This window comes from Mastigoproctus giganteus, chromosome 9, assembly GCF_048544385.1.
Source record: "Mastigoproctus giganteus isolate SK-2022 chromosome 9, ASM4854438v1, whole genome shotgun sequence".
Classification (NCBI taxonomy): Eukaryota; Metazoa; Arthropoda; class Arachnida; order Uropygi; family Thelyphonidae; genus Mastigoproctus; species Mastigoproctus giganteus.
Genome location: NC_143583.1, coordinates 58,071,653 through 58,084,450, shown reverse-complemented (window position 1 = coordinate 58,084,450; position 12,798 = coordinate 58,071,653). Strand labels below are relative to the sequence as shown.

General features: G+C 36.6%; 1 protein-coding gene across 4 annotated transcripts in view; it reads right to left on the bottom strand.

Annotated features, from left to right (window-relative positions):
• The window catches only part of LOC150080269 (uncharacterized), a 604,576-nt gene that overhangs the window by 336,592 nt on the left and 255,186 nt on the right, over positions 1-12,798 (bottom strand). For all 4 annotated transcript variants that reach the window (XM_090381639.1, XM_090381640.1, XM_090381641.1 and 1 more), the window contains one exon: positions 7,110-7,295. In XM_090381639.1, the coding sequence (XP_090237765.1) occupies positions 7,110-7,295 (186 nt within the window). The remainder of the gene's footprint in view (positions 1-7,109; positions 7,296-12,798) is intronic.

The window sequence follows — 12,798 nt, the reverse complement described above, 5'->3', positions numbered from 1 at the left end:
TGGATTTTTGGAGATGCTCAGCAAGAACTTCTAGAAGAGAAAGAAAATGGAATGAAGACAAGAGAGAAAATGGAAATGAAAAAGAATATTATTGACACTATCAAAGAAAAGTGTTTAACATGGTATGGACATGTAAAACGGATGCAAGGAACCAGATATCCAAAGGCTATCCTGGAATAGATAAGTCCTGGAAGAAGGAGAAGAAGAAGACCTAGGAGGACATGGATGGATGGAGTATGGGAGTGCATGACAGCCCGAGGCTTAACCAACCAATACACCTTGAACCGCACTGTATGGTGGGAAAAAATTCCTACCAAAAAATAACTTGTAGGCTGGGGAAACCCACTGTAAATGGAAACACTCCTCTTGAGGAAGAAAACTGTTATCGCAAAAAGACTAAGGAGCTGTGGGAATTAACCCCAGGGGTTCACATCTGGTGAGTATGGGCTTGGCACATCCAGGGTCCTGAGCTGGATATCATCATTCTTCTCTTTCTTGGTGATTCCCTTCTCTCTCTCGAAATTATTTATTTATTTATTTTTTTGGCTGGTGCAGGCAAAAGCCTCAGGTTTCCTTGAACCATATAGCTAATAATAATAATAATATTGAGTCAGAGACAGAGAAGGGTTCAAATTGAGTCAAAGAAATTCATTCTCAGTTGTAAACCCAGAGAGTGGGCAGCAGTAAAATTGCTAGAGGGACCCATCTACCCTTAGAGCATGTATTTATTAAAAGATAGTAGGGTTCATTACAGTGCAAATTTTACTTGTACATTGTTTGAAGGAACACATGTATATATTCAGCATGAAATGCTTGTATGACAAATTAAAAGAAACAATCTGCTATATTATGAGATGGGTACAAGTTATTCTCTAAATTTAATTTAAAAAAAAAATGGTAGGATACATTATTGAGACTTAAATTTGGTAGGAAGTTATTTTAGAATGCTGTCAAAAAATATGGCAGCTCAATACAACACAATAAATTAATCAAAGTACTCCAAACAGCAAAGTATGTTTGCAATACAGGCATTCCCGGCTTACGCAATAATCGACTTGCAGAAATTCGACTTTACGTTTTTGCAGGCCTGTGCAAACTTAAAAAAATCATGGAAATGTATTTTGCATCCTGTAGGAATAAATGGAGGTATCATGAAAATATCTAATTATGAACCCAATAACACATTTCTTTTTTGGTAATTTGTTACAAGAAATCTGAAGTTGAAATTTTCGCTATATAACTAAGCTATTTATCTCTCTAAAAGTCATTTTTGTAATAGAAATTGCACTACACTTTCATCGTTATCATATGTTTCATTATAAGAATCAATTTTGAACGCCTTTGTGATATTTTTTAAAACACATTTCTAGAAGTCACTACCATAAAATAATAAAAACAATTTGCACTTTCTGGTTTATTGGGCTTTTCTGTTAAAGATTATAAATGGTTAGTAAACTCGATCTTATTGCATTTGCGATAATACCGATAACTGGAATTCTGTGGGTTTTTAAATTACGGTATTAGGGGTGAATGAGTTCCCCTTCACTGAAATCTTCAATCATATAAAAAACATAAATAAATTTTAAGAATCTTCTCTTCATTCCTATTTACTTATTACAATGATGAAGGGAAAGCAACCAACGGAAAGTGCAGGCAGTGCTAGGAAACAAAACAAAATTGATTTAGAAATGAAGATGATTAATTAAGAAGTACGAAGCAGGACAAAGTTTGTCATCTATTGCACAGAATTAGATCTCGCTGCTTCAACAGTGAATACTATTTTAAGGGACAGTGCGCGTATAAATGAACATGTTAAAGGATCAAAGCATTTAAGATCAACAGTGATCACAAAACAGTGTTCAGGTGCTATATAGAAGATGGAAAAGCTATTAATAATATGGATGGAAAATCAGATTCAGAAGCAAGTACCCCCAAGTCCAATGGCCATTCAAGAAAAAGCAAGATGTATTTATGAAGATATTAAGGATAAGTATGGCGAACCCCAAGCCAAGTTTGTGGCAAGCAATGGGTGGTTTAATAGGTTCAAGCTTGGCACTGGCTTCCAAAACATTAAAGTATGTGGTGAAGTTGCCAGTGCAGATTCTGCATTACAAATTTTGTAATGTGTCGGAAAAACCTCCTTCTAAATCTCCAGAGCCCTCAACTTCAGCAGCGGCGTGCTTATCAGTGGGAGAGTTAATTCTGGCAACGATGCTCGAAAGGTAAAATTTGCTGACGTTATCCCTGCCTCCTCTCTCTTATCATAATTTTATAATTTTTGTAATTTTGTGCACTTTTGTCATTTTTCCTGTGCATGAGATAAAAAAAAAAATTAAATGAATAATTCTATTTACATGTTTGTCAAACATTTCTTTTTTGCTTCAATCAAATTCAACATGCATAGTTGTGAGTGTTGAATAAGTATTTAGGGAAATTCCTACTTACATGAAATTTGACTTATGTAGAGTTCCGTGGAATGCAACCCTTACGTAAGTCGGGGAGTGGCTGTACTTAAAATGGCAGTATGGCATACTTGCTGATTTGTCTTCAGTCAGCAAAATGTGCAATAATCCAGTTTCTGCATTTAATGGGTGAAAACTTCTATTTGAATTCAGTGGAAAATGTCAAAAATTTATTCTGACAGCATTATGATTGTGAAAATTGTGAATAGATGGATACGAAATTTCTGTGAAGGACGGGAGCCTTGAAAAAAAACAAAACTTGTCAACCAAGACCTAAAATCAGTCATTCTGAAGCCAACATCCCTGAATGGAAGAAGTTGTTGATCTCTTGGCCAGACAAAGAAGTCTGGCCAAGAGATCAACAGCAGATGAAACTGCAACAGCTACAGGCATACTTCAAGATCTGAGAATGAGCAAGATGTCAGCCAGGTTAAGTTCCACAGCAGCTTTTTCAGGAACAGAAAGACATTTGTGTCAAGTTGTGTGAAGCTGTTCATGCGAGATGCTTCAATGAATGGTTGTTTTGTTGTTTTTTTTTCTCCTTGATTGTAACAATGTACGAACCATGGATTCCATGTTCAATCCTGAAACAAAGAAGTCTGGCCAAAGAAGGCACATTGAGTGTTTAAAAAGCCACTTTGCCGAAAGTGACAGTTGTTGTTGTTGTTTGGTTTTTAGGAGCATTAGCAACTAAGGCCATATTGCTCTGGGAATATGCGGTGGTCATTCCCTGACCTTTCCGCATCCTCCATATTTGGTGGTGACGGGCTCGAACCCTGGTCTAATCAAGAAGCGTGTGCTACGCACTGCTGCTCCTTCCCACCTGGCTACGGAGGCGCCAAAAGTGACAGCTGCTGTTTTCTGAGATGGAATAATTCTTACATATTGCGCTCCCTAAGGCACTACAGTGACAGGAAACATATGAAGAAATGCTGAAGAAAAAGTTCCTTTCGGCATTTCTTCTGCATGTCTACACATGAATCACATTCAATGCCATCAGGACAATGCTCCACCTCATCACACTATTAAGTTGCAATTCCCCCCACCCCCCCAAAAAAGAAAAAAAAAAAAAAAAATTGAGGTTATCCCACATCCTCCATACTCACCTGATCTTGCACCTAGTGACTTTTGGTTATTTCTAATGAAGACAGATGCTACATGTACATTTCCTAGTCAACAAGCAGCTCTTTGGCCATTCACCAATAGGCTAAAACACACTTCCAGACAATGCATGTTTGTTTGAAGGTGTGTTTGCAGTGACTTTCACAGTTTAAAAGATAAAGTGCGAAAATGTATGTTCCTTCTAAGTGATCATTTCCGTATCTTGCATATTTTATGAAAAATAAATTTGAAAAGAAATGTTATAACACTTGAAAAATGCTATCTAGTTAATATAAATAACAAGATAAAAACTATTTAATAATTAAACACTATCAGCTTGTTGGAGACAATGGTTTCAATCATAGTGAACATTTTTCAGATCAAAAGACATCCTTTGTTTTAAATGTGCAACAATTCATTCCAAATATTGAAATCATATATGCCCATATCTTGAGTTTCCATGCACCATTTCAAAATTTAGTATTCCTTCTCTCTCTCTCTCTCTCTCTCTCTCTCAAGAATTAAAATTTTGATAGTTAAAAGAACAAAACTATTTACAGCATTAATAGTGAGGAACAAATATTGCTAGAAAAGTAATAATTTACAGGCAATTCCCGTTTTATGAGTTTTTACTTTACAAGTTGCCGGGTTTATGAGATTTTTTTTTTTTTTTTTTCAAGTGTCAAGCATCAACAAAACTGAAAATATGAACATTAAATACAAAAATTAAATTAATGTTAAACATTCATAAATATTGCATTTCAAACCACACGCATATCTGTACAATACAGTGTACCCCACTTGACAATATTAATCCATTCCAGAGACACCATCGTATTGTGAAAATATCGTAATGTGAACCCAATAACACATTATCGTTTGGTAATTCATTCCGCGACCTTGGAAGTTGAAATTTTCGCTTATATAACTCTCTAAAGGGTCATTTTTATAGTGTAAATTGTATTAGTTAAAAATTCAAATCATTAAAATGCACTTCACTTTCATCATTATCATACATAGATGAGCCAAAACATGACCAGCAAGCCGTTCTGCAAATCTAAGCAACTGCAGGTGAACTACAGTGGTGTGCATGTCAGGACACAGTATAAAAAACACCTGATACTGTGCTCCCTTAAACAGTGTTACTCTTGTTCTTCAGATCGGAAAGGCAGTGGATTTAAGTGAGTTTGACAAAGGCCAAATTGTAATGGCCTGCCAGATTGTAATGGTCAGAGCATATCCGAAACGACACAGCTGGTGGGTGGCTCCCGGTCAGCCGTGGTTAGCACCTACCGAAATTGGTCTGAGGAGGGGAAACCGACAAACTGCCGGCGAGGTGTTGAACGACCACGGCTCATTGATGCTCGAGGTGAGTGAATGCTCTCCTGGATGGTACGTGGCAACAGAAGGGCAACTCTCGTGCAACTAGCAAGTAACTGGAATGCTGGTGATGGGAGAAATGTGTCACAACACACACAGTACATCGAACCCTGCTGAAAATGGGGCTGCTTAGTTGCAGGCCGCTCCTAGTGCCCACGCAACCACGGTTCACCAGCAACAGTGCCTAAATGGGCAAGTGATCGTCGAAACTGGACCTTGAGTGATTGGAAGAAGGTCGTCTGATCAGATGAATCACGTTTCCTGTTGCACCATGTGGACAGCCGGGTACGTGTGCATTGTTTACCTGGGGAAGTGATAGTGCCTGGATGCAGCGTGGGACGAAAACAAACCAGTGGTGGCAGTGTCGTGCTTTGGGTGATGTTCTGCTGGGATACCCTGGGTCCAGTCATTCATGTGCCAGGCACTCTGACATCTACCACCTACCTAAACATCATTGCTGACCAGGTACACCCTTTCATGGCAATGCAGTGCAATCTTTAAGCAGGATAATGCACCATGCCACACCTCCCGGATAATTCGAGACTGGTTCGCGAAACATGAGGAAGACTTCGAAGTATTGCCCTGACCTCCAAATTCCCCAGACATCAATTCCATCGAGCATCTCTGGTTTGTGCTGGAACAGCAACTCTGATCTGCGGCATCTCAACCACACACCTTACAGGAGTTCAAGGATCTGCTGGTTACGTGTTGGTACCAGATACCACAAGACACATTTAGAAATCTTGTAGCATCCATGCCTCGCCAGGTACGAACTGTTTCGGCTGCATGTGGAGGACCAATATCATATTAGGTAGGTGATCATAATGTTTTCACTCATCGGTGTATGTCCTGTTATAAGAACCAATTTTGAAAGGCTTTGTGATATTTTTCTAAAACACATTTCTGGAGGTCATGACCATAAAACAATTTGCAGTTTCCAGTTTATTGGGCATTTCTGTTACTGCAAGCAATTATAAATGGGTAGTAAACTCCATGCTATTAAGATTCTTAGCAAAGCTTATTATCTTAGTACTCACCTCTGAGTACTAAGACAATAAGATTTGCTAAGAATCTTAATAGATAATCAACAGTACTTCAAAATTTCAGCTGTAAAATTAGTCATTACTCCATGTTATTGCATTTACGAAAATAACCAAGCTGGAAGTGTATGGTTTTTTACATTATTATGGTGAAATGTGTTTCCCCTTTACTGAAATCTTCAATTGTACAAAAAAACAAATAAATTTTCAGAATCTTCTCTTTATTCCTTTTTTTTTTTTTTTTTTAAGCTTTGTAAACTTGTTACTCCATGCAAATCGCATTAGTTGCAATTTGTGCATTCTGTTAAAAAATGCTTTGCATGCTATTGAAATTATAAAGAAAACAGAAGATTATCTTGGAAACAAATGCCTCTTGAAGCATTTCTGAAGAAGACGACTCCTTGTGCAACAAACCAATGAGTGCCGGGCCAATAATGAGTGATCAACATTTAGTCGATGATGATGATGAAGAAGAATAAATATCCTTTAACATTTGTAAGTCATAAATAATTTCTTTATTATTATAATTTGCTTGATTTTACAGGCTACGTTTTAATTTATTTGGATAAATCAATCATTGTTTAAACAAACTAATTAGCTAATTAATTTCATTATTGAGAACGTAATCCCTATTTTTAACATTATGTCTATGGGAAATAAATTCCCGCTTTACAAGTTTTCGCTTTACGAGCGCGTGCTAGAAACGAGTTAACTCGTAAAGTCGGAAACTACCTGTACATTGTTAGAAAAGCAATAATTTAATTATCAGTGATGGTTTCATAAATCACACATACCATCCTCAGTCACTCTGAGGATGTAAATATATAACAATTTCTGAAACTATAGGCAGTAATTAAATTATTGCTTTTTCAGCAATGTAATATTATTTATTAATGTTAAGTTAGTGCCTGTGTAATGTCTTGAAATAATTCTCAGATGGCTACTCATACTTACCATCTATTATTGGTTTCATTAATTTATTAATAATATTTTTCTTAATAAAAGCATATAAGGATTGAAAGAATAATATATGGAGAGTTGCACAACATTTCCATTATTACATATATAATTGAAATAGTAATATTATCAAAGAAATTTCTTCATTTTAAAACTCCAAGACACATACCAACGAGCAGTTCAATCCGTGTGTTCCCAAAGGACACTCCTCTTGACACTGTTGACCACGGTAACCAGGTCCACAACTGCATGTACCTGTGAGATGGTGACAAGAAGCACCATTATAACAAGCACATCGTTCACTGCAGTTCTGTCCAAAAAAGCCTGTACTACAAGGATTGGCACACACATCTCCCTAGAATCATAAATATTTCAGCTTAATATATTTTATTAAATGAACAAGACATGTGCAAAAATATGTGCATCACTGAAGAGCAAAAAACTTATGAATATTAGTTGTACAAAATTTAGAGGCTTCCACAACTAAAACAAAATCTCAATAACTGGAGTTAAATGAAAGCAGGATGACTCAAACAATTAAAAACTTATCCAAAATTCAAAATTAAGGCTATTGTGCATTAGCAATAAATGGTGATGTGATCAGTTCACCCTGAAAATACCGAACAGCTGAGAAATAATTAGTATTAGTAATGGCAAACGATGCAAGAAAGCACAATCTTATAAAAAAGCATCAGCAAAAAAATCAAAAAAAAAAAAAAAAAAAAACTTGACTTCATCCATCCATACCCTCCAAGAATTTGTCTAGTTCTTACTTTGAATCTAATTCTTTATTTGAATTTATTCAAATCAGGAAACTTGTATGAAGAAATGACACAACATACAAGTTTATTCCACAAGTGATGTAAGTTTGTTCCAACAATCAACCATGCATTCAGTGCTATACAGGCAAACTTGACCAAAGAAAGTCTGTATCCAATCCAAGACAGTGTTACTCGCTGTATTTTGTAATCAAAAAGGAGTGATTGTGGAACATTATCATTTGGGAAGGGGGGGGGGGGGAGAGAAGCAACAAATATTGTGGTGTGTTTTTTAACCAATTAAAACCAAGAGGGCAATTTGAAGCTTTCTGATCCAGAGTAGCCTGACTTGACCATTCTAGCCTGTGAAAGTTTTTTTTTTTTTTGTGGCCAAATTCCAATCAGCAGCACACATTACTGTTAAAGATGGGGTCACACCTTACAACTGTGACAGAGAAGATGATCAGCCTTCAGCTGAACTAGAACTGCCTGCCAAACTGACTGGAATACATGCTATAGGTTATTAGTTTGAAACAGGGGAAGCTAATAACACTGGCCAACATGATTTTTACCTCCACTAATATATCAACTGTTTGCATATATCAACTGACCATGGAATACATGCTATAGGTTATTAGTTTGAAACAGGGGAAGCTAATAACATTGGCCAACATGATTTTTACCTCCACTAATATATCAACTGTTTGCAGTCAATTTTTATGCCAAGAGTTCAAAAATAATTCTTAAAATTATGTCACAATTTCTACATATACAAGTTTTTGTGTTCACTTCCCCATAATACATACATCTTATTACAATTCAGAGAGGTAGATATGACACTGATCTGTGGTATTAACAGCAAATAATGATGTTTGCACGTGTTCATAGATGGCAGTAATGTTGGGAAGGTTAACAGGTTCAACTTTGTCTGTCTACTCCTCCTTTTTTTCAGTAATGGAAAGAGTTTAAATGTGAGAATAGGTGTATACACTTAATCTGCATATCTGTGGCATGGAAATGACACTGACGACATCTGTTATGTATCATTAGCATTTATGTTTTCTGTAACTATTTACTTTATTACTTTTGATAATAGAACTGCATGTTTTATGAATTTTCAGTTCGTGAATAAAACATCCTTTGAAATAAATGAAATATTATTTTAGTAATGATAGTCTTCATTACTAAAAGAATGGAATCAAGTATGGAGACCTCATCTGAAAAATAAAGACATTAAACTTCTTGAAAAGGTCCAAAGACAGGAAACTCGAATGGTAAGATCGGCAAAAGGACAACCACATGAGGAAAGACTCCCGATTAAGTGGGCTACAGAGCTTGGCATCCAGGAACCTGAGAGGTCACCTGATTGAGGTTTATCTTTGAGTTTGATTGAGTTTTACTAATCCCTCTGAGAGGGATTAGTAAAATGAATATTTATTGAAATATTCTTATAGGCTGGGATGGCTGACAAAAAATCTTTAGGTGGGCACCGTGTGGCCTGCGCATCACTGATATAGGGCATCTTCCAATGATCTGCCCGGTACAAAACCAAACTGCATTTCAGACACCAATCCTTGGTACCTTTCCTTCAGTCTTTTAATTACTAACCATCCATATAATTTTCCAACAGCTGATAACAGTACAGTTGGGCTATATGAACCAATTATCATTTGCAGCTTGACCAGTATCTTTCTTCAAAATCGTCAATATAACACCTTTCCAAATATCAGGAAAACAACCTTTTTTAAGACATTCACTAAAAACCGACCTCAAAACTTGCAGTCTTATCCTAAAAAACTTGTTCACTACATCCACCTCAATTACGTCGATTCAACAGGCTTTAACTTTTATGACCTTGATTGTATCATCCTCATCACGTAAACTCTGTATCCCTTTCACACACAATATACTCATTATTCTCTGTCCTTATGATAATCATCTTCCAATTCTTCAGAATCTTCTAGTAATAAATTCTCCAAGGTCAATTGTGTCATGCCGACCAATAGTTTCATCTCCTTGAATATCAGTTACTGTATATCCTTTCGTCTTATCTGACAATCTTATACACAGAACTCTATGGGGTCTGTCCCTCCTTTTGTACAAAATCTTGCCACACTTTGTTTTTGCTTTTAACTATTAGCCCATTATATTGCTTCTTAATGTTAGTGTATATACATTTAAACCAAAAAACCACTTCTGGCATTCTTAGCCTATGAAACTGTTAGAGCTGTCTTCTGACAATCTGAACCTCTTTTCTCAGTATTTTCAAGCCCTGGCTCCAACATGGAACAGATCATTCATAATGTTTAATTCTTCTCACTGAAACTCTGGAAGCCTCTTGTAATATATTTTTGAGAACTTCCGCTTTCCTGTCTACATTCATATTATGCCATTCATCTTGTCCCACACTATCCATTTCTTCAATAACCTTCCCATCAAACTTTTCCCAGCCCACAGTTTTCAACGAAAATCTATTTATGTCCTTTTGTACATTATTACCACACATATATTCCAAATAGTCCATGATCAACCCAGGTTCACCGGTAGTCCATTGATCTCTGGCTTACCAGTTACATATCATATTCCTCATTGAATTACTACAGATGGTCACATCTATATGTGATTCTCCTGTACTTGAACAGTAAGTCAGGATACTCTCTGTATCATTTAAAATAACCAGATCCTTTTCAAAGATGAATTCTTCCAATTCCTGACCCTTTTCAGTGTATCCAGTAATTTCCTCACTACACTGACATATAGACTAATGTAATATGCTTGCCCAAAACCACATGTAATCTCCACACAAACCCTATGAGTAGTATAAAACAGTCAATCTGTGTCACTATAAAGTTTTTAATATGAAATCGCAATCATAGCCATCACATTCCCAGTATGTTATACAATTCACCCCATCCCAAAGGAAAAGCTCTAACTCTCTTTTAAAAACACGTGGTTCTTGAAAAATATCTATATTACTTTCTTCAAGAACCTTAATCAGTTGCAAAGATACAGATTTGTATTTTTCCCCATTCACTTGAACAAAACTCACTCTATCAGTACTTATATTATTGTCTCTATTCATATGTGCAAAATATGTTCTATTCTGATTTCTATTTGGTTTCCAAGATCTGGGCTAAATAACGTGCTTAACTGCTATTTGTCTGCTTTATGTCTACTATCTGAAACATCAACTGGTAAGAGTTTTCTAACCTTCAAACCTATGGGCCATATCTGGGGGTCAAGAACTGCAGCCACATCTTGCGTGCTATATATTATCTGAAAAGAAGAGTGTGAGGGATGTTTGGTCTTCATTCTAATAACCTTCATATTAATTTTAAGGCAATTCTAAATCATGTTGCATGGAGAGGGCCTCCATAGCCTGATCAAGGCTTGAATGAAGATGCTACATTGCATTAAGGCAGCTCTAATTTGGTATTGGCATGCAGTGTCTAAGATGAAGCTTTTACTATTCAGGAGAATGTGATTTATCTTCTGTTGTTTGTATAGTTTCTTTGGGTCATTTTGTTATCTGGATTAGGGTAGTAGTAGTAGTAGTAGTAGTAGTAGTAGTGGCACATGATGCAAGAAAGCAAGTGTAGGAGCTTATGCAGCATCAGCCAAAAAAAAAAAATAAATAAATAAAAAAATAAAAATAAATAAAATCACACCATTCCCTCCAAATGCCTGTCCAGTTCCTCCTTAAATTTATTTAACCTATCAACTTCCACAACGGCAGATGGAAGTTTGTTCCAGCAATTAACTACCCGCTGGCTAAAGGCAAATTTCCGCACATCTATTCTACATCTGTCCTTTCTTAATTTGAACTTATGTCCCCGTAGGTTGGTAATCTGAACAAGTGGAAGGATCCCATCAGAATTCAGCGTGCTCAACCCATTCAAGGCCTTATAGACCTCAATCAGATCACCGCGCAGGTGCCTAGTCTCCAGCCACTGCAATTTGCAGAACTTAAGCCTCTCTTGGTAAGAGAATCCCTTCATTCCCCTCACCAATCGTGTTGCTCTTCTCTGTACACGCTCAAGCAAATCTACATCCTTCCTAAAATGAGGCCTCCAGACCTGTACGCAGTACTCAAGGCGTGGCCTGACCATTGCCTTATACAGAGGGACAATCACCTCCTTTTCCCTGCTAGCAAAATTCCTATATATCATTGACAAAACCCCATGACCCGCCCTAGCAGCCTGTCTGCACTGCTCAGAAAACTTCATATCTGACTGCACAATTACCCCCAGGTCTTTTTCATTTTCTACCACCTTAAGTGTAGTACCACACAGTTGGTACGTTTCTCTGGGGTTACTTCTACCCATATGCAGTACTTTGGGTAAGGCATGTTGGTTCTAATATGGCTATTAAAGACATTTATTTCCTCCATTTTACTTCACTTCCAGAGAGAAAAAAACCAAAAAGTTCCATTAAACTTTGAAATAGCCAATGATTACATATAAGTATGCATCTTTATGGCCTTAGTGTGTTTCATTATTCATGGGTTGAATTTGATGGTACCAATAATTTTTCAGAACAAAACATCAATCAAAGAAGAGAACAGGGCACTCACTCAGACAGAAAAAGGCCATGAATGGCAAAGCTGAAAATCAAAACAATTTTGAAAAGTTTTTTTTTTTTTCCGACATTCATGGCATTCTTCACAAAGAATTTGTGCTGTGGGAGGGAACTATAAATTAGACTTAAAAAAGGTTAGGCAATGCCATGAAAAGGAACAAAATAATTTGTACAAAAGTCATTCCTGGATTCTCCATCATGACAAAGCACCTAACTCATTCTCTGCTTCACATAACCACATTTTCTGCAAAGAAACAGATCACTACAATAGATTACTTGCACTATTCCCCTGACCTAGCACTGGTTGACTTCTGGATGTTTCCTAAACTGGAAATTTTTCTCGAAGGAAGGCACATTGAAGATGCTGAAGACATTAAAATTGGCATGAAAAAAAATTTTAAAAGATGTTGAAGCCAAAGACTTCCAGAGTTGTTATGGACAACAGCAGAAGCACTGACTAAGCACGTAAAATCCAGAGTACTTCGAAACTTGCTAATATAAAAGTTTTTTTCATATTAAAAA